The sequence below is a fragment of the Chamaea fasciata genome, unplaced genomic scaffold, assembly GCF_029207755.1.
Source record: "Chamaea fasciata isolate MVZ Bird 193981 ecotype frontalis unplaced genomic scaffold, bChaFas1.0.hap1 SCAF_1, whole genome shotgun sequence".
NCBI lineage: Eukaryota > Metazoa > Chordata > Aves > Passeriformes > Sylviidae > Chamaea > Chamaea fasciata.
In genome coordinates, this window is record NW_027094086.1 from 106,670,548 (window position 1) to 106,697,266 (window position 26,719).

Sequence of the window (26,719 nt, forward strand, 5' to 3'; positions counted from 1 at the left end):
TAACAAGGCTACTCAATTAAAATCAAATACAAAAAAGAGCAGATTGTGAGACTTTTTCCTCCTGAAAAGCAGATGGGGAAAATAGTATGTAGTCTTCAAACACTTGAAGGGTGTTCCTCTTATGCCTTCATTTATATTTAGTATGTAATAAGCACAGATAAATGTTTCTTGCAATATGAAACTGCCACACATAATTCATGTTGGAAGAAGAGGCCGGGGTACTCAGGAGACTGGCTGTCTTATAGGAAAAATTGTATTTCTTCCTTGCTTGCTTTTTTGAGATCAGTATAATACACGTCCTTTGCATTATCCCCCCGAAACAGCCAGTGGTAGAAGGGTGCTTCTCCCCAGCAAGGAAAAAAATATGGGGTCAAGAGAACTTGTGAACACACAGGATTTCTGTCAGTCCCACAGGCTGTTTTGTTTAGTACCAGTTTGTATCTTTACACTCTTATTGAGGTGTAAGCAGCCTTACTACTACCACAAAGACGGCAAAAGCCATCCTGTTCTTTCACTTCCATTGCTTCAGTTGCTGAATCTGAACAAAAATTACTTTCCTGTGCTTACAATGTGCCACCTATAAATGGTTAAACAATTTTTTTAAATGCTTAGTCCAGTATTTGCCACAGACTCAAACCTTGTGTTTCACAGGATAGGATTCATAAAAATAATTAGAAAAAGGAAATGGACATAAAGAGGCATAAACATTATAGAAAAAACCTACGTATGTTATGTCAGAGGAAAAAAGTGGAAAGGCTAGGAAAAGTAAACAGAGTTGAATGGAAAATTCAAACATAGAAAACTTGGGAGCAGAAACTTAAGAGTGCAGAGGGATAAAGAAAAGCCTGAAGACAGCAATGAGGAGCACCTGGGAGGCAAGGAATAGGTGCAGTCAAGAAAGATAAAAATAAGAAGTGGTCAGGTAAGAAGGAGCGAAATGGGTCTATTTGGAGAGGTTGCAGCTACTGAAGAGTTAATACTCTGCTATAGTTAATCAACACTATCAAAAAGTGATATTTAAATGAATATATTACTACTATATCCCTATCAGATGAGCTGCTGCCTCAGTGCTGCTCTGCGCTGAGTAGGAGAGCACAAGGAGGAACGGTGGCTTTGCTGTAGCTGGGTCTTGTTCCACGGTTCTGATGTACATTAGAGTAGGACCTTCAGGAATAGTGACTGGGAGCTCCTCAAGATAACTGCTCTGGAAAAGTCATTAAACACCTCATGTCTCAAGGGTCCCTTACACAGAGTTCACATGTGACGGGGCCTTTTAACCTCTGAACCCAAAGCAAGGGTTTGGCAGGATCTGCTGGGTGCTCATGAGTGAAGGGGCCGCATTGCAAAGGCAGCCCCACAATATAACTCCAGAACAAGGAGCAGGAGAAGGAAGAGGGATGTTTTCCGTGGCACAGAAGCCCTATAGGACATAGCATCAACACAGACAAGTTACCTTCTTGAAGTTAAAATTTTGTGAATTTGGGCGGGGGGAGGGGTGCCGGGAACTTCTAGGGTGGACTCAGTTTAAGCAGCCGATGTTACAAAGCTGAACGGCCCGGGAACAGCAAAGCGAACAACTGAGCGAAACACCACAGCAGGTGTCGGAGGACGAGGCCGCAGCGGCGCGGAGGGCACGGCACGCCCGCCCGCCCGGGGACCGCGGGAGAACCGCAGCCGTCCCCCTGAAAGAAAAGGGAAGGAGTGAGCGGGAAGAGCCCCTCTCCCGCCTGTTCCCGCCTCCTCCTCCTCCTCCTCCTCCCCGCCGGGCCCCGGGGCGGCGCGTCCGTGAGCGGCGGGGCGGAGCGGGGGCCGCGGGAGCCGCTCCCCGCCCCGCCGGCAGCGCCGCCCCCGCCCCCACGTGTCCAGCCGGGCGGAGCGGGCGGCGGCGGCGGCGGAGCGCGGACCGGCCGCCCCCTCGCCCCGTTACTACGAGCCCGCCGGCTGCGGCTCCGCCCCGTGGCCTCCGGGCCCTACCAGGGGGTGGGGGAAGCTCCTCGCTGAGCACCGCCCCCCTCGGCTCGGCTCCCCTCCCCTCCGGCGCGGCGCCCCGGCCCCGGCGGGGACTATGCGGAGATGGTCGTCCCGAGCCGAGGCAGGAACAAAGAGTCGCCGCCGCTCAAGCCCGGGCAGCAGCAGCAGTCGCCGGGCGCCAGCCCCAGCCGCGGCCGCCGGCCGCACTCTCCCGGCAGGCAGGTCTCCGGCGGGGCCCGCGCCATGCGGAAGGCAGGCGGCGGCCGGCGGGGAGCCAGGGGCGACCCCCGGGGACCCTACCGGGAGGGGCCCGCGGCGGACGGGGAGCGGGACGTGCTGGGCCGCGGCCCCCTGAGTCTCCTGCGGGTCTGCGGAGACCGTCTCCGAGGTGAGGTTCCTGCCCCGAACCCTGCGCCCTCCCCGCTCCCTCTGCCCCCGCTGGGCCGGGAGCCAGCCCTTCCGCCCGGGGGAAGGGCTGTGGGGCTGAGCGCCGCTTCCCGTCCCTCTTTCCGGCAAGTGGCGGTACCCTCGCCCCGTGGCACGGGGTAGCTGTTGCCGGGGAGTGCCGGGACGTCTTTCCCCAGGAAGCGGCGGTCGGGGTCCGGCGGGCGGGAAGGTCCTTCCCGGGGGAGGGCAGGAGGAAGGGAGGCGGCGGGCGGTGTCTGGCACTGCCCGGGGCAGCGGCGGCGGGGTCGCGCTGCCGCCCTGCCCGGGCCCGTGCTCCAGCCTGTCACAGCGCGGGGACGGTAAGGAGAGACAAATACGGACAAAACCCACACGGGGATCGGCGAGAAACGGAGGCGAGGGAGAGGGAAAGGGCTTTTTACCACTTCAGCATCCTTTGGGGGAGAAATGGGGAAACGTGCTGTTTGTGTAACTAACTCTTGTTAAGACAGTCTGTCTGGTGGTGTTCACTATCGCAGCTTGCGCTGCTGGCATGACCAGCTTATTTCTGCTGGAAAGCATGGAGGGTTGTGTATTCTTTAAAAGTCTGACTTTCTGCTTGAGCAAATTTGCTAATAACGTAGCTATGTAGAAATTCCCTTTTGATAAGTAAATTCTGTGAAAGTTATTTCAGAAATTAAAAACATGATGATTTATATAGTCACCTTAGTAGTCTGTCTGTGATCTTTAAAGCTTTCGTGTGTAGTTATGAACTTGCTGTATGAAGTTTCTGACAGCATTTTTGAGGTCTAGACAAGAATTTTACATAAAACTAATGTTGCAGACTTCAGATTTCTTTTTTAGACGCTGTGTTTAAGTGATGCTTAAGGTGCTTGTGTTCTTTCAGCAGTATTTGTTGTCGACAGAAAGGCCTTCATCACAAAAGCTGATAGCAAGATATGGCTCACGTTCCTTTTGGGTAAGTAGAAGGAATACATCGGGGGGGAGGGGGAAATACTGATATTTTTACCCTTCTTTCTCTGGAATAGTAAATTGTGTCAAAATATATTTGGAAATACAACTTGGAAAAAGAAAAAAATTAGCTGATGTTGAAAAGGGACAGGAAATAATTTCCTGCCTGGTAACTTTTGTAAAGCTGTTACTGTAGCAGTTGATGTGTTATCACAATATTTATTGGAAAAAAAATTCCAGCTATTTAGGGATTTCTCCTATTCCGTTATTAATTTCTAGGGAAAAAAAAAAAAAGGCAGCAACTATTTTTAAATAATGTAATCATAACACCTTGTTTGAGAAGAACTATGGGTGGAAGTACATACAGTTGTAGAGGGATGTAAATTTGGATGTTACTATCTTTGGAAATATTTTTGGGTAAATAATGAAATGGCTAATGACCAAGGTCTTGAAAAAACACCTAAAGCATTTGCAAAGAGATGCATTCCTTAACAAATGTTAAGTAATAGCGTATTTGTCAGATGCACCATTAAGTATAACTTGAAGGGTATTTTAGTAAAGACTGTCAGGGTATTCCAAAGATGCTGGTACTGTTAAATCACATCACCAATAGTCCTGGTTGCCGGAGGGAGTTTCTTTAGTTTGATGAATTGCATTGCAAAGTAGTAGCAGGGAAGCAGCCCTTAGCTTACGAACTAATTAATGAATAAAGTGTTCCTGAATTGCTTTACTTATGTCTGTTTATTCAGCATTTCTTAGACTCTTAGTTACTTAAATGACATAGAAGTGCTAAAATGATGGTCAAAATTGAAAAATGCTTTCCTCTGGTTGAAATTTGAGAGCAGATTAGAGAGAGAGCTTTATAATTTCTGGAATTTGAATTTGTCCGTGAAACTCAGATAACCTATTAAATATTTCAGGGATGTTTTTTTCAATTGGAGTAAAACCTTGATAGCAAATTATGTACTAGCATACAGTATTTGCAGTAGCAAAGAATGTACATATACTAAATATGAAATACTGAGTTTTGATGAAGTTTAGTGGAATTTGAATTTTTGTTGTTGCTTTGCTTAAGATTTAAGGCCGATATTTTAAAAACAGAGGCTCCCACAGGTGAAACTGGTTTAATTATAGAGTGTGAATTTTTTCTCTTACAAATTACCTCCGATTTACATGCAGCGGTAATGTTGTCAGACTTTCAAGGATGTTCTTATACAACACTTCATCCTATTATGTTGTTTGGGGTTTTTTTTCATAATGACCATTGACTTGAGGCCTTATTCCTGAAGACATCCTTATTATATTGCGCAGAATCTCAAAATGTAACTACTTGACTAAGCTGCCGAAGTAGTCAGTGCTTGCAGGTTTCTCATTGTTTCCAGTTCTGCTGTATTTCTACCTGGTCCCTTTGTGGATATTTGCAAAATATGAATCAGTTTCTTGTACCCTTCACATCTTGTTGGATTATAGTATCTCAGCATTTGTTGTTCTCTTGGTAAATAAAGCCAATGAATGGCGGTATTCTTCAGTATTTAAATTCCAGCATTAGGATCCTTTTTATATGCCATTCATATTGCTTTTCTTAGAATAACATACAGGCAGAAATAGGAAATCTATCAAATTTTACATAATAGCCCTAGTCTGGAAAAATCTTATCATATGCTTTGCTTTTAGGGCTTCTTAGGCTGGGTGAGAAAATGGCATCTGCAAGTTCAAGTACATAGTAGCTGTGTAAGTGCCTGTAGCATTAGGACTATAGTATTCCCTTCCTGTCTCCTCCCTCATTCCCTCTCCAGTAAGGACATTAATGAGATCAAAGGGTGGCAATTTAACAGAGCTGAGCTGCATGTTTTCCATCAGAAACTGGCTTAATGCAGTCTGTTGAAAAATGCTGATTTGGACTTAAAGAGTGGAAGTCTATGAATTAAGCCCATTGTCTCTTGAAATATGAGTAATTAACATTAATTGCTGTGTGATTATGAAAGGTCTTCACTATGTACTTATAATAGAACGATACTGTGAAAATGTATATGAAATTCTCCAAAATAACTGTGAATCTATTTACACTTACTGCATTGACTTTCAATAAAACATTTGCTGAAGGGAAGAATCACATTTAAAGACTTTGTTCCTCTATGAAATAAGTGGTATGTCTGGATGTGAAATGTGATCTCCATAGTAATAGATAATTTATTTGCATCAGTAAAATACTGCCTATTTGCCTTATTTGGAACCACATGAATTTGAGTTAATGAGCAGTCCTGGTAACTAATATTCATTGGACTTTACTGTATATTGTTACCGAACGTGATCTGTCTTAAAATTGTTAATTTTTTATAGCTTGTGTGGGTATATGCAAATGTATTTCAGCATCTGATCTTACTGGGAGTCTTGGGAATCTTGCTGAGAAATGAAATAATGCCTTTCGCACATGTGTAACTATTTCTCAATAAGCAGTAACTAAGAAAGGTATGGGCTGCTCTGTTTCTTTCCGTACAATTTCTGCAAAACATGGGTTTTGTATGGAATATGGTTTGCTGCATTGTTGATAGAGCTAATGGGCTTACCTGGAATTCCACATCATATCAATACGTGTTCTTCTGGAAAAGGCACCTGCAGCTTTCCATGAGAGCTAATGTAAATGCGCTTAGTATAAAAACAACCCCTGCAGCTCCTGAACGTTTCCTAAAACATTAAGTTCTGCTTACACCAAGCAGTTTTGGTGATTTTTTTCTATAAAGTGTATAAAAAGGTGGAGTTTTAAGTGAAAGATTGAAGTCTTCATTTTCTAAGTGGTGCCCAGGCTTGTCTTTGGAAAACCTACTTCAGTGATGGAAGTGGAGCTGTAAAACTCTGAGGGAAGTTTCAGTGTGGTATAGCATCACTTCACCCACTGTGCAAAGTGTTTAGCATGAGGTCCAAGTTGTTAAATTGTACCAGAAGCTAGTTCAGAAAATTTTTTGAGGTAAATTTTTTTGCATGTTTCCTTTTGTTTTGTGGTGGTAATTTGCTTTGTTTTGTTTTGCTTTTGGGTTTTTTAAATTTTATTTTTATTTTTTTGTCTTACCCAGCTTTACCTTGGATCTCTTCACATACAAAACTTAAACTTTAAAATTAGGTCATAGTGCAGCACATTACACTTAGGAACCTTGTTGTGACCATGATAACAAGTACTGTCAGCAGCAGCCGCAGACCTTCCAGGCTCTGTGTTGGAGGAACATGTGGAATATACATATATATATATATATATGGAATATGTACATTTGGTATATATCCTAGGGCATGAAGTGTACATTAAGTCCGCTCCCATTCCACATAAATTTAGTCGGTTTGCAAAGGTGTTTTTGTTTCTCTTATCCCTGCTGCTTTCCAGAAACAGACAATCCTAGTCTTGTAACATGCAGCTTGAACAAATGTACATTCACTAACTCTCAGACTGTATTCTCCATCAGCATGCGGGCATTGCTGTGTGTTTTACCGACGTCCAAGCAACATGACTCATTCCACATCTTCAAGAGAGGCAACAGCAGTGTCTGGGTGCCAGAAGGAGGGAAGGTGTGTGCCAGTCAGCACCCTGGAGAGGGACATGGTGCTCAGCACCTTTCTGGCCACAGCTGGGTCTAAGCAGGGAGAGTGGTTGTCCCTTCCACTTTCTCCCTGCTCCATTCAGCCTGTGTGAATAAGAGGGCTCTTCATTGACCATAAAGATTTTCATGGATTAAAGACAACTAGCCAGCCAGATCTTTGTATGGCAGAAAGCCCAGAGGGCAACTGAGACACTGTCAGTCTTGGAGGAGCACTGTGGTTCCTCTAAATGCCTTCCCATTATCCCTCATTCGTGCAGGCTTTGCTTCCGCGGTAAGCTGCATATGTTGTCAGCACTGCTCAAGCAAAATGGAGTGGTTCCTGCTCTCTCTGGATCTTGTCACGCCCAAGAGGTCAGAAACCTAGACTGTTAGCCCACTGCTTTATCAGCATTTGTCTCTTCCCTTTGTCCCTCAGATTACCTCCCTTGTTCTGTACCTAGCAGCAGTGCAGATAGTCTTCAAATGCACAAATGGAACTTTACTGTATTCAGTCTTATCATTTTTTAGCAATTACAGTCTCAATTAGACTTGTGTTGGTTGTCACGGTCCATTTGGATTTCGCATATTTACAGCACAGTGTGCTCTGTAAATTAAAATTTATTTTATGAGTCCATTAGGAAAGAAAACAAACAAACATGACAAACAAGGGCCAGTCCACTTTGTACAGGCTAGTCTAACATAGGAATTCACTAAATCATCATTTAAGACATGAGGTTTTGAACTCAAATTCTCTAGTTTATAGCTCAACTTGGAATTTCTCAGTTGTGTACCTCTCAGCAAAATAATTACCTAAATGATGGTGGGAGTGTTCATCCTTCCTTTTTCATCATGCTGCTGTATCACACCAAGAAGCAAGAAAGCCTCAGGAGTCTAGCTGCTGCACGGTCTGCTTCAGAAATTTTTTGGCTAAGCTGATGTGTTTTCACCTTAAAGCTTGAAAGTTTGGTCTGTAGCGTTTCCATGAGTTAGCAGATTCTGGAGAAGCTGCCAGACAATCAATACACCAGGGGGTGCAGGAGACAGCAGGCTGCAGGTGATAATGGCTGCAGAGTGACCTTAAGCTCTTTCAGGCCACCTGGTCCTGCCTGTTGGTTGCCCTTGCTTTGACCTAGCAGCACTGCTTGTAGTGTGCTTCAGGCCTTAGCATGAGTTAGTGAAAATCTGAGCAGGAGCTGAGTGGACAGTCACAGTAGGCATCATAAAAATTCTAAAAATATTTTTGCTTATTAGAAAAAATGCTTGTAATTCAGTTTTGTTGTTGATAACTGGAATGTGTGCATTAGCTGCCAGTGGGTCAGCTTGAGCAATGGAAGATGTAGGTGGAAATGTTGCCTAGTGCTGAATACCACAGAAAATTTTCAAAGACCTGGCTATGGAGGTTGATTCAGATGTTCCTATTCTTCTGTTTGCTGGGGTCTTGAGTACCTTCTATGCGTCTCTGAAGTAGTACTGCAATTACTGCAGTGAACACAATTTCTTGTTCAGTTATTTAAATACTTGATTAACTTTGCACCTTTTGTTTCCTTTACAGCTGTTTTTGCAGGAGTCCTACATTGGTAAGGTTAAATTTATTGCTTCAGAGTAATATGGTATTTTAAAATAATAAAAATACAATTTTTAGTTATTTTTAGAGAAGATATTGGGATAATTTATATTTAGAACTTTCCTCTCAAGACTAGATTATCTTTGAGCTGAAAAATTCTGTTCTTGTGAAGCTGACATGAAAGGTTTCTTAAGCCTGTTCAGAGAAGAACAGAGACGAACAGATTCTTCAGAGAAGAGTGAAGCCAGGCGAAAAATTGCTGCTTAATCATTGTGTCTGCACTTAAAATAAAATGTTACAGTTTTGTATATAATATATAGTGTTTTAGTATTATTATTAATGCCATAATAGAATTTAGTAAATACTCTATGTTCATACTTTTCAATTTAAAATTATCTGAATAAATGAGAATATTGCTATATGAGTAAATTACAGTAGCAGTTTGTAAGTAAATTTTGGGTATTCATTGAATGTTCTTTGGTGTCTATGACTTAGTACATATTCTAAACCTCTTTATTCCATTTTAATTGTTACTATTTTTTGGCAGGTGTCACATAACAACTCTTTTTGAAAATGACCGTCATTTTTCTCACCTGTCAACGCTAGAAAGAGAAATGGCTTTTCGCACGGAAATGGTTAGATTATGTTTCAGTGTTTGGAAAACTTCTGTCTGTAATCTGATCACAGGCTTTCCAAAATTTCTTCATACATTCTGCCTAAGTATACATATTGATCTCTTACAACTACTGTGCATTACACTTTTACGTGCAGAGTGTTTGTGTGACTTGCAGTGGATCCCTGTGAATGTATCACTTCACTGTTCACTTAAAATGTAATCTAAAAGTATGATTCTGGAGGACCCGAAATACAAAACGGAGAGTACTTTATACCTTGCTTTCGATTATAGTCTTCTTATGCAGCCTTTTTTCCTAAATATTTTCTTCAATTAATATATGTTGGCATACACGTATACACACACATACACACACCTTTTGTCTGCTTTTATTTTGAGAGTTGTGAAACGCTATGTAATAAGTAGTTACCAGCCCAAATGAGAGATTGCCAGGTATGCTACGAAAGTAAGTGGAAGGAAACCCACTTAGCTTGTTTTGGTGGCAGTAGTAGAAGAGATTTGAGAAGCTGGATAGTCATCTTCAATAAGCCTCTCCTGTTTGTTAAGTTACAAAATTTGTTTAAAGATGAAGCTTGTATGTAGTGGTTCATGAAGTGGAAGTGATATCTTAAATTGTAAATAATAAATCTGTTCTCCTGTAGGGTCTTTATTATTCCTACTTCAAGATCATTATTGAGGCACCATCATTTTGGAGTGGAGTATGCGCAATTATGAATGACAAACTAACTGAATATCCTTTGGTGATTAACACCTTACAAAGGTTCAATCTTTACCCAGAGGTGAGCAATGTTTTAAATGTAATACCTCCTGCAAATTTTTGGTTGTTTTAGCTTTGCCTAGAAGTTTGTAAGAAAAGTTACTCTGGAAAATGTGGTTGTAAAGATACAGTGACTAAGGAAGTGTTGCTTAAATACTGTACTTCAGTTCCAGCTTTCAAATGAGAGACTTACTTCATACGTTGTGATCAATTTCCAACCTTCAAGTATTTTCAATCAACTATGAAAGCTTTCTAGATCTTAGTCTTTTGTGCCCAAAAGTTGCAGACCAATTCTGTACTTCCTGCCTTTTTTGTTCTTTTCCCTGAAAGCAAGTAGGTTGCGGACATTATGTACTTCAGGAAATAAGATGTATGAAATAATGTAGTATGTGACAATAATGACTGCGGTGATACAGGTTGCAAGAGGTTATTTTGTTTTCCATTTTGTGTAGGACACACAAAACTGACAGAACTAAGGACATCACAGTTCACAGTGGCCATGAAATCCATGAGTGGTAATAGTTTGCTTAGATGTTGTAGAGGAAATTCCTCTGTGGAGGACTGACTGCTGTTATTTTGGACATATATAATGTTGGATTTGTTACCTGGTTAGATAATATTCCTACTCTGCCTTTTTGTCAGTAAAAAGAGCAAGTGTTTTAAGTACAAGAAATGTTGAGGTTTCTGTCTCTTAAGGTTTTGCTAGTGTGTCTCAAACATTTTGCAAAGGGAAGATTCCTTTGGTTAATGTATGTTTCTGTAATTTCATGTATGAGCAGCAGTTTATTTTGGTGAGAACCAACTAGTAATGGCTGTGATTGTTGGGGGTACAAGCTTTTATGGTCATTCTCCTGCTCTGTTGGAACAGACCTGCTTTCAGGAGCTGTATGTGGAAGAGTTCTTGGTGTGCATGTATTTGTACAAGTTGCACGTAGTGGTTTCATTTGCTTCTTAAGTCCTTGCTCTGGAAGAACTAAATGCTGTATAGATGAGCACTTTTTGTTGCCCTCTCACTTGTTTAGGGTTTGCTTGGAATTTTTTTTTTAACTCCATAGGATTGCAATTCAGTTCTAGAAATGTCCCATTGTAAACATCATTTGAATACTAAAGAGTTATTTCCTTTAGCTGACAAGGATTTACTGACTTCAGCTATAGTCTGACTTTCAAAAATCAAAGATTACCGGTCAAATGAACTCGTTCTTAAAGACTCATCAATATCATCCTGAAAGATGATTAAGTAAATTAGATGATTAAATCAAAACAAGAGCAATCAGATATAGTGGCTGACATTCTGTAGGAACACTAGGTTGGTTCCAGCAAAGTGTGTAGGTTTGTCTGTTCATTCAGTTTTCTAGGATTATACTGGCTTGCAGAAATTTCTGATAAGGTATTAATTCATTCATCTTTTCTGTGCCTTTGTGGGCATGCAAAACAGACAAATAGTCTCCTCTGCTCCTTTCAGTCATTTACTGCCTAATGTCTAGCCTTCCTGTAAATAGTGCTTTAGGGTTTTTTTTAAGTGTATTTCCTGAGTACTCCTGTTTCCACATAACTGTATTTACAAAAGTGTCAATAGGTGCAGCTTGACATTTGCAATATGTTGTCCAAATTTGTAGAATTCTCTTATGATTATAATGGGGCTAGGTGGTGAGAAGATGATTGTGGATTTATTAGTTGGCAGTAAAATTTTTCTTTCAGATGCTCAGTATTCAGTCATGCTTCCTGAAAGTGTTTCATTTCCTGTTTGATATTTTGGGATCTTTCCAGCTCTTTCAGCCCATTAGTAGCAATAAGGCTACTTATAAAATGTTTGTTTGTTTATTGGATATTAAAATTCATCAAAACCTATCTGGAAATCCCATTGCTAAATGGGATGTTAAATTAATTAAGAGAAGTAAAACAATTCACTTGCATGTACAGGCAGTACTAGCCTTAAAAACTTCAAAAAAAGGAAAATAAAGTAAAATGAGTCTGTAGCAATCAGTACATCTTTTATGTGAATTACACATACAAGCAGTAAAACAATCTATTGAAAGCAACAGCGTAGTCCTTGTAGCTGTACAATGTTATAATTCAAATAAAGTTGATTTTCCAAGTATTTACTCCATAGTCAGGTTGTTCTAGTAATTGTGGTGTTTTCATTTCTGATGAAAAGTGGCAGAGAGATAATGCATTAGTTTCTGTGGTGGAGAGATAATGTGTTAAGTTTGCTCTCTGGATGTTCATTGTTATGGAACAGTTGATGTTTTTGTGCGTGGTGGTGATAATGAAAATGTGAGTTGAAAGGAGGAGTGTGTTGCGGAGACCCATGCAGTTGGCTTTAAAGTGCGCAGTCAAAGGCAACTAGTGAAAGGGCTTGAATTTTCTGCATGTTCTTTTACAGCAAAGAACTGGCCTGGTCCACAGAGCTCTCCTTGGTCTGAAAGCTAGGCTTCTGTTTTCCAGGTTCTGTGTTTACTGCCTTATCTGATACACAACAGTAGAAATTCCGGAAACATCACTGTGCTCCAACTGACCTAGCAATTTTGTGCTGCTTTTTGATTTGTTTCCCTGTTTATGCCCATGTTAACTGTTTCACGTAAAGTTGCTTCTGGCAAAAAATGGGATTTTTTGTGTGAAGTACCTAGCCTGATACCTTTTTCTGGAGTATTCACTTGAAAAATCTGCAGCAGACGCTGGCACCTGTGGCATAAGCAGGTCAAGTGATTAAGTTGCTAAATTAATAATTGGAATTTTCTTTTTTTTTTTTTGGTGCGACATTGGTTTGGCAAGAATGCTTTATGTGCTTGGGTAATGTCAGCTTCAGGGCTGGTGGTGCAGATATGCCATGAAGAGGTCCCTAACAAAGCACATTCAGGTTATTAGAAGAAAGACACTGATTTGGTCCTCCAGGCCTATTGATGTATGTCTGGAGATGGGGCAGGTGTGTGGTTCGTGTATGCACACGTGCACTGCCAGAAGCACCAGGGCACTGATGTTAAGAAAGCTTCCAGGAATTCAGAATACTGTATTCAGGATACAGTAAGGCACAGTGTTGAGGTATGGAGTCTTGGTCTAGGAAGATGCAGTCATATTTTAAATATACAGGATTTGCATTGGGAGGGTGTGAAGGCCACAGATGAAGTGAGCCATGATGATTGGAGCCTTGGTATTAAAAATTAATGAATTTTAAAATCCCATAACAGTTGAGGTTGGAAGGGCTGTCTGAAGGTTGACTAGCCTCAACACTGCTCAAAACAGGGTGTATGTAGTAGGGCAGGTTGCTCAGGGTCATCTCCAGTTTGTTTGAATATACTCCGCCTCTGTGCAGGTTGTTCCAGTGTTTGACCACTCCCTAAATTAAAAAAGGTTTTTTGCTATGTATGAGTGGAATTTCCTGTATTTGAATTTGTGCTCAGTGTGTCTTCCCTTGCCAACCAAAAGGAGTTTGTCTCAGTCACCTTTATTCTATGTCCTTTCTGTCTTGGGCAGCCCAGGACTGGGCTCAGCACTGCAAATACAGACTTTGCATTTCCCTGTTGGGAAGATTCTTGTTGGCCCATTTCTCCTGCATTTTGATATCCCTCTGAATGGCAGCAAAAGGATCAGTCACTCTTTCCAGTGTTTATCCTGCAGACTTGCTGAGGATGTTCCCTTGAGCCATCATCTAGTCTTAAGATGTAGAACAGATTTGCACCAGATTAAAAAAATATCTGCAGCTGTCTCCTTATCTATCAAGAGAGTCATCTCAGAAGGTTATAAAGCTGGGCGGGTGTGATTTCACCTTTGTAAACCCATGCTGATTGCTTCAAATCACTTTTTTGTCCTTTGTATGTTTGGAAGTGGTTTCCAGGAGGATTTACTCCATCACATTCTCACACGCATTTCTGTTTTTCCTTCTTGCCCTTCTTGAAGATAGAAGTGACATAAAGAGTTTTATTAGTTGTATGGGGAACGGGAAGAAAGAATCATCTTTCTTATATATGTTCTCTGTGACACAGGGCAGAGGCACCTAATACTGCAATGGTGAAACATATTGTCAGTCTGGGAACCCTTGGGTTATAACTTTCAAAGCAGCTCAACCGGAATGGCCACATTACTCATTTATGAACTCTATAAAGTCAGTTATATCCTGACAGAATAGCTTGGTTATGTTATTAACTAATGACTTTGCTGTGAGATGAGTTGTCATTTTTGCTGTGTGTAAAGTACTGATGTTTTCTATGTCATGTGTTGAGATTTAATTGAGTTGTTGTTACAAGAACATTACAGCCTTTGCATGGAAAATGGAAATTTTCTCTCTTACATTGCATCTGGAAGGCCTTTGTAATGCATTCTTAAAATTAACCTATCAAAATTTAACAGACTTTAAATCCTAAAGATTTGGTCCACTAATATTCTTGGGAGGTGGAAAAAATTAATTGGCTTGAATGGGTTCAATTTGTCAACTGTCCTCTGTCAACATCATCTGTGATTTTAAATCTGATAAACAAAAATACTCAAATGAGGAACCTTCCGGACAATGCAGTATGTAGGATTTTTTCCTGAATATTACAGCTTGATGCATGAAATTTTTTCTGTCATAAAGCATCTAATTATCAATAGGCATAATTTAGTCTGTTAATGAACACTTGGTCTATTAGATGCCTCTAGGAAATTGTGGTAAAAAGTGCTCAAGTTGCTGAGATAAATCCTGAGTTGGAAATTGATCCTGGATGAGGGCCTGCTTTCATGAGAGGTTACTCTGGGCAGAAACTTCTAATCCTGTTTTCCCCCTAGGTGGTCCTTGCCAGCTGGTACCGCATGTATACCACCATTATGGATTTCCTTGGTTTACCAACAAAGACGTGTTGGACTGTAAACAGAGGAAAAGGGCTTAGTCCTGTTGAAAGCTGTGAAGGTAAATTCTGTTTTATCATGTTTTCTCCTTTGAAGCGTACAATTGTGGCTTTATGTTTTTCAGAAATAATAAACATTCTTCTGTTACCAAGGGAGAAAATGTGGGGTTTGCTTATTAGATAACTCCTCCTGCCTAGATTGAATTCCTATCCTGGACTTCAAAACTTCACAGTTATGGTCTGAGCCTTCATAATGTTGGATTTTTACAAAGAATAAGATGTCCTAAATGTGATTGGAAGCCTACTGTACATGTATTAATTTGTTGTAACTTGTGAAAATATATTCCAAGTTCCTGCATTTCAAAATTTCCTCCCTCAGTTTTGGAGATATTTTAGTGATGCTGCTGAGTAGAATCCTCTTCCTCTCATGAGCTACTCTTCAGCGTAAGAATTTCAACCTTATACCTTGATTTTGGTGCCAAAGCAAGGACTCCGCCACTTACCCCCCCCCCCCCCCCCCTTTGAAAGATTGGCTTGTCAAGTAAGTTTTAAACAATAAAAGTACCTTACCAAGGAGTGATTTCAAGGTGTTCTACAGTCGGTTCAAGCTGAATAATAGATGGTAGTTTGTGAAGTTGTTTCGTTTTATCATTTCGAATGCCTTTGTGTGATGACAGGGTAGTACTTTTTCTTTGCACAAAGGCCATAAGAACTTCAGAGCTTGAATGGTTCACTTTCTCTAATTTTGTAAGAAGCAATAAACAGTGTACAACCTTTCATTCCTGTTTTTTGTAAAAACAAAACCAACAGAAGCACCAGCTATTGAGACTACTGTGTTTGGTGAGCATATCATCATCTTACTTTAGAAAACTGTCTTTGCTGTATTTTCAGCAGTGGGGAATAATCAGTTCTGCATATGAAACTATGAAGTTCTGCTGCCATTCACTTTAATGAATAAGGCTTTTTATGCTTTATTGCTGAAATGATTAGAGCCAGGAGGTTTTAAAGAAATAGTGGGAAGAGAGTAACAGCAGAAGAGCGAGCACAGAAGTGTCTGTTAATAAATTGAAAGACTTGCATTACTGGAAAATATCTTGGCTTATAATGAAACAAAAAGCAAAGAGCGTTGTGTGTGATATGTTTATAGATGCATTTACTCCTGCAAGAAATGGGAAGTGAGAGTCTAGGATTAAAAAACCTGTTTTGGAAAGCTCTATGAAGTCAGAATGTAGTCTGGAGAATATTCTTAGCAGTACTTCCACCTTCTAAACCTCACAGGTTTTTCTCTGCAGTTATTGCGGACCTCTTGGCTTATTCTGTCACTGACTGCCCCAGTGTTATGTCTACCCCTCCTCTTCCTGGATTTTTCCAAAGCTGTGGTCTCCTGATTGAATCTTCACAGTAGTCTTATTTACTCTTACTTTTACTTTTATTTTTAATTGTCTCTTTCTGTAGAAACACTGAGATATTATACTGATAGTTTCTATATAACATAGATATATTAAGATAATATGCTGATTGTATGGTGCTTTATAACCAATATGGCCTTTATTCTATATTTGACAATCTATATTTACTGCTTTCTGTTAGGGTTGGGAGACCCTGCTTCCTTTTATGTTGCTGTGATTTTTCTGTTGAATGGATTCATGATGTCACTGTTCTTCATATATGGCACATACCTCAGGTAAGGCAGTTGAGACTGGGCTATTTAGTTGGTATTAGCTGTCAATTTTTAGACAAAATCAGAAAAAGTGAGTGTAAAAATATTTTTGTGGGATACTGATTATTTGTTTTTATAACAGTAGTGCTTTTTTTTCTTTTTACATATACATTGCCACTAAAAATTACTGTAATAGAGAAGCTTTCTGCTTAAAATAATGATGATGCTGGAAAAAAAATTGGAAAATTTCACTGAGGTGGTATCTGATTGATACCACTGGGTTGTGGATAAAACTAGATATTGTATGTGTTTTAAATAGCTTTTGGCATATGTCTGCTCTTAAAATTTATCTCTGTAACTTATTTTTAAACACAAGTTGAATAACAGTGTACTTTTAACCAAGACTGGGCTTTCCCAGTGCTTTGCTGCAAGTCATGTTTGCATGTATGTTCTTTTTAACTTAACTGAGAAGGCAATTTTTTTTTTTTTTTTTTTTTTTTTTTTTTTTTTTTTGACATAATGCATTCTTTGGACAAATTGTATGCACTTCCCTTTTTCTATAAATTTGTGTTTTCAGTATCTGTCCTTACTTTTCAGGAGCTGTGATACACTTTCATACAAAAACAGATTCCACATAGAGCAGAAAAGCAGAAGTGGAAATACATTTTCTGTTTACATCTGTTTTCATGTGTTTTGCCAAAAAGTCAAAGGCAGCTGTATTTTCCTCTGAGAGATGTGATTGGTTTTCCCCCTCATTCATTTTTTGGTTTCATTGTCATGGGTTTTATTCTTTCTCTCTCTCAAGCATGTGCTGATAATTAAAATAATGAATAGCCCAGGGCAGACACTGTCAGTAAAAGCAGGAAGTTGCCTAGTGCTTGTTTTGAGGAAGTAGGTAAACTTTGAATATTTGTGTCATTAACTTGTAATATTTCTCTTAAGGGAGTTACACAGAAATTCACATTTTATATGTGAATGTCATTGAAAAATCAGTGAGCTTTTTATTTGTAGCTACCTGGTTTAGAAAGCATAGACCTTAAGTGTTGTTTCTGGTTTGGGGTGTTTTTTGGCAAATTTTTATTTTCTTTCTAGGGCTGACATTTTAATGTTCTTTTTGCCATTTTGCATTTTAGTGTTGAAGCTTTTTGAATTTATGGGATGTAAGGTTGAGTTTTATGTGCAAGAATGCACAATTCCTGAAGATTGTTTTAGCACTCAGTATCTTTAATCCTCAGATTTTGTACCCAGAACCTACTGATTCTGTTGACTTGTATGTTAGTGATGGGTGAAGGGTCTGAGAGGATTCGAAGGGGGGTTTTTTGGCTGGCTCTTTTTGTTGTGTTGTTGATCTTTTTTTTCGTTGTTTGGTTTTGGTATTTTTTTTAAGAATCTTAGCAGCTGGCTTCTGCTTTTGTTTAGTAGCAAAAATGGTATCATCTGTCATTCAGAGTAGTAGTGAACTTGTGTGCACAAAAATGTTCTTTGCTTTATATCACATAACTTGAGTAATTACAAATCTGTTCAAGTAAATAGGAACCTTATCTATTGCTCTTTTGATGTGGGAAAATCTAAGTAATATCTTTGAGTTTACTTCTGCTATTTATTCAGTAGATGATTTGATTGATGTGGAAATGTAAAAAATATTTAAGTCAAGGGTTTAAAAAGCTTCCTCATGTTAACATTGCAGTATTTCACATAAAAATTCAATTGTATCTTGCATTGACCATAAAACGAGTTAATTTTTAAGTATGTTTTTTGAATGTACTTGATTTGATTACCCTAAATTAATCTTTAGATCCAGACCAAAATTTCCTGTTGGGTGATTGAGCATGTAGATTCTGAAATTCATTGCTCACCATCTTAGGCAAGAAGTACTGCATTTATATTGCCTGTTTTTTAAAAGCACCAGATGTAATGATCTAAACCGAAATTTGTGAGCAGTGGAATAACTGTTTTCCAAGTTATTAACATTAAAATTGGTGTTCTGCAAAAAAGATTTGATGTATAAAGGACTGGTTTGCTCTGAAATAAACAGTCTGACTAACTAGTATTTTAATACTGTATGTATTCAGTTGATTGCCTTCCCTTGATGCTTGAAACCTTCTTTCCCCCTTAAACTTAGCTGTACACAAGTGCTGCTTCACCTTTTTTAAGCAACATTGACCATTATAAGATTTGGTTGTACCTATTTTTCTTCTTTTCACAGCGGGAGTCGTCTAGGAGGCCTTGTTACCGTGTTGTGTTTCTTTTTCAATCATGGAGAGGTAGGTTTCCCTTTCCCACCACTCCTTTTTTCTTTAGTTATTATTGAAGTTTAAGCTGATTCTCGTTTCATTAAATGTACTGATGTTACTTACTTATTTGAGATAGAATTTAAATACATTAAAGTCAATTAAAATTAATGAAAAAGACAACTGAAAGCAAAATAGGCCATGACTGGAAATTATATAGCACAGTCCAATGTCAGTTCAGCGCTTAAAAATAAAAAATCAGAAAGGAAATATGTTGTAAATTGGTGCTGAGATTGAAACTCAGTAGCACAATGACTTCAAGTTTCAAAACATCAGAATACTCTATTTTTGTGCCCATGTCACACGTAACTGGGCTACATGTACCGTATGAGTAAGCTTCAGAAGCTTCTTTAAATTGCTATATATTTTACTGGAAAATGATCAAAAGAAAGAAAAGTGCAAAGAAACCTCTGTATTGCTTACATACTATACCCAGGGTACACAGAATTTAGGAATAGACAAAGGATTCCAATGCTAAACTTAAGTAGGCTGCATTGCAGGAAAGATGAAAAAAAGAAACTGCCACTTAAAACATCTCTTGGTTTTCCAGTTAATGCTGTTCATGTCATTGTTTCATATTTTGGAAGAAAATTCGTAGCTTTCATTCTGATTCCCTTGGGCTGTTTTGTTTGGCTTTTTTTTCCTTAGTGCTCATTTTATGAATGGAAATTTTTAAAGATCTTCTAAATGGGAACTACCTACCTTATAATTTAGTTTAGGGTTGAATTTATGTTTTGTTTTCTTATTTTACTGAGCTGAACTTGGTAGAGAACACTGAGTTGTTAGAACTTGTACATAACAGAATTAGAGATGCTTCCATTCACACTAAGCTTTGACAGTTTCCTTATAAAACAAATATCTGTGTGATGAAATAGCTATTTTATTTTCAAGTTCCATTTGAAATTTCTTTAAATACTTGAAGAATTTAAGCATATTGAAGCATTGTCACCCATGGGTGTTGAACTGCCTGGTTGAGAACAGGTAAACATTAGAGTTGCTAAACTTTGCTTGTGCTCTGTGAGTGTAAATACGGCATTTTATGTGGATTTCTGTTCTTAGTGGCATCCTGAATTGAAATGATGTTTCATCCTTTGCTAGTGAATACTAATAGAATAGGCACTGTTCTGCCAAGTCTGTGAAGGTGGTAAGTGTAACTTCAGAAAGAAATGTGTTGAAAACTTCAAGGTAGTGGTAGTAAAAAAACATTTATTTCACTGTGGTACAGTGCAGTTCTATCCATTGGTGACTGTAGGAGAGCTTCTCTCTCTCTGTGAATGACTTGACTTGGGGAAGAAGCACATGTATTTTGGAGGATGGTGTGAAATCAGATCTGTGTATCTCTACACGGATGTAGTCTGCGCTTAGGTAGGGCTTAAGGAAGGTGACCCGGATTTAGGCACAACTGTATGGATTTCTGGAGAACAATAGGAAATACTTGCAGAGGTGCAGCATTGACTCTCAGCTGGTACTTTGTGTTTGGACTGTAACTGAATGAAATAACTCAGCCTTATTTGATCTTGTTGTATCTATAGTTATGGTGGTACCTGTAGTTACAGGTGCGCAGGGGATCTCCTCGCTGGGTGCTCTGTTGAGTCCCATGCTGTGGGTGTGCCTGTGTGTGTAAGAAATGCCCAGCTCTTCAATGTGCTTGTGGTTATGTGCAAATCTTGTGTGGGTCAACAGTGCGTGCAGTCGAGCTAGACCAGCTGCTAAAAATTTCCTTTCCTCTTTGGGAAGGATAGGACTGAGCTACACGAGTAAGCCTGATCTGTAAGCCTTGGTATCTCAGCTCTAATGCTGTGTAAAAGTGGTATGTAAAAATGTTCTCTGGCTTTGAGCTAGTGACCCTAAGGCTGTATGTTTTTGTATGTGCTGTGCTTGTGCTACTGTGTTTTAATGATTGCAAGCTTAGACAAATCTGATATATTTCTACCTGCAGCAAAGTGAGTTTACAGCCTTGATAAATCATCCACAGATGATTGAGTTTAGCATTACATTCCAAATACAGAAAAGTAGCATAGCCCACGTTAGTCAATCCACTTTTAAGGTAATACTTCCTTTTTATGCTTGTATATGCTCATCATTTTTTTCCTGTCTTCTCCAGTTTCATAAGATTTGGTAAACCAAATGTTGCTGTAGTTTTGAAAAATATTCAAAATGACTACACTGCTTTAGAATAATCATGATTATCTTTATTGCTTATAAAAAAAATTAACTCATCACATCTGTGCAGTCAACTGAGGACAGCACATTAATACATATATTTATGAAAGGTTTATTTTAATGATAATTGGTGCAGCTTTTACAAAGAGTGCTTCTAGATGTCAGAGACTGTGATTAATGGGATGGGTTTCTGTACTTTGGTTTTATTTTATACTATTAATTTAACATACTTGGGAAATAGCAAGACAATAGGCAGGGAATTATATGATGTTGATTTTAGTGACTTGTTTGCTAAAATAATATTTTTGAAAAATGGTTTAAAGATTCTAGGGAGCAAAGGAGAGGGAACATCCTGGCAACAGTATCCTACAGGATTGTTATAGATTCATTACAGCCCATGTTAAGATGAATTATGTTTTCTTCCTGTAGCTTTAAAGAACCTACCTCTAATTTTTAATGCAAATCTCTTGATAGCCAGTTTGAACCTGTTTTTTGTATGTCAGAGTACTCCTGTAAAGTTGTATTTGTTCTTTTTGATGGTCAGTGCAAGTATAAAGGGCTGTATATAAACATTGGGGACAACAGTTGTTGCTGAACCATTTGCCATGAGGCCCATTATTTATTTGTCATGAATCCTATTAATGAGGAAATAATTGAAAAAAATATTCAGTTGACTTCACTGTATTATGCTTTGCTTTATTAGGGTTAAACAGTGGAATACATAAGTTATGTATAAGTAGTATAGGGTCTGTATGAACTAAATTTCATGAGTTTAGTGTACTGGCCTGATTTGGGAGGGCAGCTTCAGATTTTATACTTGATGTGCTGTTACTAATAGAAATGCAAAGTGTTTATAACCTAAAGAACTCTAGCATAATGAGGAATATATTGGTTTATGCTTCAGATTATCTCCCCACACACTGTCTCTGTCTAAGTGTGGCAAGTCACGGCATGAATTTGAAAATTATTTTCCTGGATGAGTTGATAATTTCAGGAGAACCAGGGACAAGTAGCTGCTGTCCTGCTTTTTTCCTGGCTATTCCCTAGCTGCCACATTTAATTTAGCAAAAGCAGTGATCTATTTTAATTAAATGGTGTATATTAGGCCTCAAGTGTGGAAGCCACTTCCTTTTCCTTCCTCTTTTCTGCTTCCTAGCTTGTTTTCTTAATTTTCTGACTAAAACCTCAAATAGTTTGGTTTTTGCTTTATTGAAGTATCTGTTATCATTCATTTTGAAATACAAATGTGTGGTTTTATGGAAATGTATCACTGAATGTTGCCATCTAACCCAGTTCTTATTTTTAGTGCACTCGTGTCATGTGGACTCCACCTCTTCGTGAAAGTTTCTCGTACCCATTCCTTGTGATGCAGATGTTGCTTTTGACCTATATTCTCAGGTACCTCTCAGTTTATACTGGGTCTTTACAATGCTTTAAAAAAATTGAATGTCACGGGACATTTATTTAAGTGTCTTTATTTAAACATTTATATAAATGCCTCCATGTGCTGTAACAATAGTATCATTAACAGAGAAACTTTCCTGTGGCTGTTACATTGCAGACGCTGCACCAGTAGAACTGCAGTCGTATTACTCACTTATTAAAAGGAAAAACTTTGCAACTTGAAGACATGATTAACATAAAAATCAGAATTACTGTGTTGGCAAATACGTATCTAAAGTAAAAATCAGAATTTTTGGTTGATGTCCCTTCCTTCCCATGAGACACAAGATGATACTTCATCAATTGGTTTTGTCCCTCTTGGAGAGTGGTATGTTGGCTGCACGTAGAGTAAGCCTATGCTTTGCAACAGAGGATGCTATAGGCATCCATAAGCTAGTATGTTCCTGCAGTTTTCTATGACTAATTAACTAGTCTCATTAACTAGTTCAATGATTTAGAGCAGTCTAATTACATTAATGCAGGGATGCTCTTGAGTTCATTAGCCCTGCTTTTACGTGATTGTTTCTGGCTTGCAACATGATTGTTACTGTCTTGCCTCTGTTTTAGAAAATAAGCATGACCATTTGTACTTAAGGGCTTCTCCACCAACTCCATTGCATCAGATTTACAATGTATTTATGACTTAGTTGAACTTAGTACTTATAGCCACCGATTTTCCTTTATTAGGTCATACTGATTTGTAGTTACTGATGTTTAAAGCAAAAGTATTTCAAGCTTGTCATTAATTTGTGTTTTTTTTATAAGGAAAAGATAGGTACTCTCTAGAATTCAGTGAAATTTGAAACATGACATGTTTCAGAATTGAACTAGAATCAACACAGGATTAAATATTTTAAATAGCATTTATTTCAGAAAAATAAAAATATGAAGAAATATTCTCTGTGGAGAACAGACTAGGGTTTCAGTTACAGATGAGTTTCATGTATTTGTCATTGTCTCCTTCCTTGAAACATCACTCAGGATTGCTAGCAGAAAGTTGCAGGAAGTAAATATGGAAGAAATGTGAGAGAGAGGAGTTAAATCACTTTCAAATGCAGAAACCATTCTGAATTTCAGCTGAAATGGAAATGGTTGTGACCTGACTGTAGAGTTGTCACAAGAAGGTGAAGCACTTGCAAATGACATACTTTGGCCTGCTCTATTGCATACTGCCAGGAGAAAACTTGTTTGGTAATCAGTGACTCATCAAATAGTTAAGGAACATTAAACATCAGAGCTGTTGTCATGGAAACTCAAGAAAAAAAAGATATTAAATTTATTTGAGCGGTGTTATTTGTGGTTGATCAATATTGCTAGCTATCTTCCAAGGTAACTGTGTTTTTATTGCATTTTGTATTGTATTTTTCAATTATATGCAAACACCTGTGGAATTGTACTTACTGATGCCTATTCTGTCTCTTTTTCCCAAGGATTCCGAGTATTAATACAGGAAGCTTGATTGCACTGTGTGTTTCTAATATCTTTTTCATGCTTCCCTGGCAGTTTGCTCAGTTTGTTCTTCTAACTCAGGTAAGCCCATATTTACCTCTAAATAGCCTCTTTGTCTAACCTGGACAAATTGACTGCTTTGTATAGATAGCCACTGAATTCACAACTATACCAGAACTTTTCTTGTAGCCAGATTTCATTCTCGCTGTCACGAAAGATTCTCACCATTTATCACATCAGTATTTTTCTAGTCTTGAGTTTAAAAGTTGCCCATTTACACCACTTATCATTCTGTCTACAGAACTAAAAATATTTACTTGTCCCATATAAGCAGCCTCTAGCCTGAGATCAGTACATTAGAACAAGAAAAAAACTTTGCGTTTTGAAGCTCAAAAATTAAAAAAGGCATTCATCTTGCATCTCTTCAGGCTGTTATAAATTTTTAAATGTACCAGTGTTTGCATGGCATGTAATATCTGGCATGATTTTGCATGATTTCCTATATAATTTTGTTGAGTCTGTGAGTAGTGCTGTAGTCTGAGATTTTGGATAGCTGAGGTAACTGTAGTTAGCACTGAAATCCAGTGAATGCTGATTGGAACAGTAGGATACTGTCACACAGCAACTTTCTTAGTGTTTGAATTGGTTGAAATGAAGCCTGTTGACTGAAATCCATCTGTGTCTCCAGACCTTTCACTTGTCTGCCTTACTTGAAGCAGATGCTGCCTGGTTTGAGTTGATAGCTTTAAACAATCAATATAAGCTGTGGTATGCAAGTTTTCTAACTGCATAAGAGGAAACAAATTCTGTAAAATATTGAGAGTAACCTGTTCAAGATGCTGAGCCTGAAATTTGAAAATTCAGGTTCACTTTATAATTTCATTAATTTCCCATGTGTCTTTTAAATGGCTGTCTAATCAATAAGTCAAGTCTTATTTTCGTAGCAGCAATTTGTGAAAGTTTTCATACTTTGCTGAAAACTTAAAATTAATGAGTAATTCTTCTGTGGTTTTGACTGACATATTTTGGGGTTTTTGGTTTTGGTTGGTTTGGGGATTTTTTTGGTTGGTTGGTTGGTTTTTTGGGGGGGCGTTTCCTCTTTTTTCTTTTTCTTTGATTTATTTGGTTTGGGGTTTGTTTGGCTTGGATTTTTTGTGTTTGGTGACTTTTTAATTTTGTTTTAAATTTAAAGGTGAAAAGTTATGTGTTAGTGCTGTATTTTGGTGACTTGCATTTTTATAAAGTTGAATACTTATTTCTTAAATATTCAACTATATTTGATGATTCTTATTTAGAGCACCACAACAGGATTTCTGAAAGAAATAATTATGAAATGCCTAAGTACTTAGCAAAAAGTAGCAATAAAAGTTAATGATTGTTTCAATAATCTTTTCTTTTGCATGAAGGAGTACGCCAGTGCAAATTGTTTTAACTTCCCTTTCACTTTTGATTTTAGATAGCTTCATTATTTGCGGTGTGTATTATGGGTTATATTGACTCCAGCAAATTACAGAAGATACTATCTGCTCATATGGTAATGCTTTTTTAAAAAAACTTTAAGTCTCCTCAAACAGGTCAAAGCATGAAAAGAGACCATTTGTCTAACGTGTTTTCCTTAGTTGCACAAAGGTTGAACACATGCAGTGATAAGGGAGAGAGGGGTCTGGATTGGAGCTAAAATGGGGTTTTGAAAACTGCTGTAGTCTTGACCATGCAAGGATCTTGTGGTTTAGCTATTTGTGGAAATACTTAGAAAGGAGGACAAGAAAATAAACTGTTAAGTTGAAAACCAATTTTCTTTTTATTCAAAACTGGGTGAGAAAGTCAAGAAAGAAGGGAAATGATAAGTAAAAGATGTGTGAGTTTCTGCATAATACCTGATTTTAATTTTTAAAGTTGAGATAATGATCAAGTTTTGCTTTTTGAAGTGAGATTTCAGTTTTTAAATACAAAGAAGATGTAGACAAGTTTTTTAAGAAATGTGATGGTGTTTAAAAGGTTGGGGGTTTTTTGCTAAAATTGTGCTATACTAATTCAGTGGGCAAACCCAGAATATTTTCCCAGGAAAGAAACTAAATTGTATTTCCTAGGTTTTCAAACATTTTTTTGAAACACTGTAAATCGTAAACTAAAGGCAGCGGTAAGTTCTATGCAACTCATTTCTCATATAAAGCAGAGACAAAATAAGCAGATTTGTTAGGAAGTCTTTTGACAGAAGCAGGATGACATACTTAAGCTTTCAGGCTTATGTCAATAGCTAAAGAATAACTTAGGTGCTGAAGTGCCACAAATAAGCTATTTTCAGATAGATAAACAGTCATGTTACATTACAGAGACAGTTTAGTGAGCCTGGGTAAACTGCCAGTCTGTTTTGTGGTGTTTTCAGTTTTTGCCTCCATCCTACCCTCCTCCTTCTGTGGAAAATGAAAGCCTTAACTATGTGAAGAGTGGAGTAGAAAAGTTTGAAAATTACTGTTATTTTTCCTTATTCCTGTGTATAAAAGAAGACAGAGGTTGCTTATTGATTTTTGCCCACCAAATTGGAAAATGTAATTCAGATTGCTTTCTGTTAAAAAAGAGCACAGTAGATCAGGATGGTGGATAAAAGTTGTGTTTCAGCCCTGACTTTCAAACTTGTATAATTAGGTACACATGATCAAACAGTCAGAGTTCTGCTTCCTTGACTTTGATGATGATGGTATTTTGAACATGTGTTTGTCAGTTAGGAAGAAAGAAGACATCAAACATTCTATTCATTTTTATGTTTGTCCAGAATTCTAAAAGGTAACAAACAGGATGGAGAGAACTCATACTGTAATTTAGAAAAAACCGAGTGTATTAGAAATAACTTCAGAAATGTAGTTATTGTATTACCTAAATTTATCCTATGCCCAGGCTTTGTTCTTAACATACGTTTAATAAATAAATTAAAACAATAATCTGCACTTGGCTACCTGCTGCCATTAACTCCTTGCAGTGTTTTCAGAACAAATCTGCAAGTGTGAGTATCAGGCTTGCACTTTGCTGTAAAGTAGGTGTTTTTAAATT

General features: G+C 38.4%; 1 protein-coding gene across 2 annotated transcripts in view; it reads left to right on the top strand.

The window, feature by feature from the left end:
• Positions 1 to 2,028: 2,028 nt before the first annotated feature.
• DPY19L1 (dpy-19 like C-mannosyltransferase 1) overlaps positions 2,029 to 26,719 on the top strand; it is a 45,970-nt gene continuing 21,279 nt past the window's right edge. Inside the window, exons 1-11 of one of the 2 annotated variants that reach the window (XM_066192377.1) lie at positions 2,029 to 2,359; positions 3,263 to 3,334; positions 8,446 to 8,470; positions 9,005 to 9,092; positions 9,733 to 9,870; positions 14,607 to 14,727; positions 16,256 to 16,349; positions 18,532 to 18,589; positions 22,086 to 22,177; positions 23,653 to 23,752; positions 25,128 to 25,205. In XM_066192377.1, coding sequence (XP_066048474.1) covers positions 2,074 to 2,359; positions 3,263 to 3,334; positions 8,446 to 8,470; positions 9,005 to 9,092; positions 9,733 to 9,870; positions 14,607 to 14,727; positions 16,256 to 16,349; positions 18,532 to 18,589; positions 22,086 to 22,177; positions 23,653 to 23,752; positions 25,128 to 25,205 — 1,152 coding nt within the window. In that variant the 5' untranslated portion in view covers positions 2,029 to 2,073. The remainder of the gene's footprint in view (positions 2,360 to 3,262; positions 3,335 to 8,445; positions 8,471 to 9,004; positions 9,093 to 9,732; positions 9,871 to 14,606; positions 14,728 to 16,255; positions 16,350 to 18,531; positions 18,590 to 22,085; positions 22,178 to 23,652; positions 23,753 to 25,127; positions 25,206 to 26,719) is intronic. The other variant, XM_066192386.1, reaches the window with a different exon arrangement.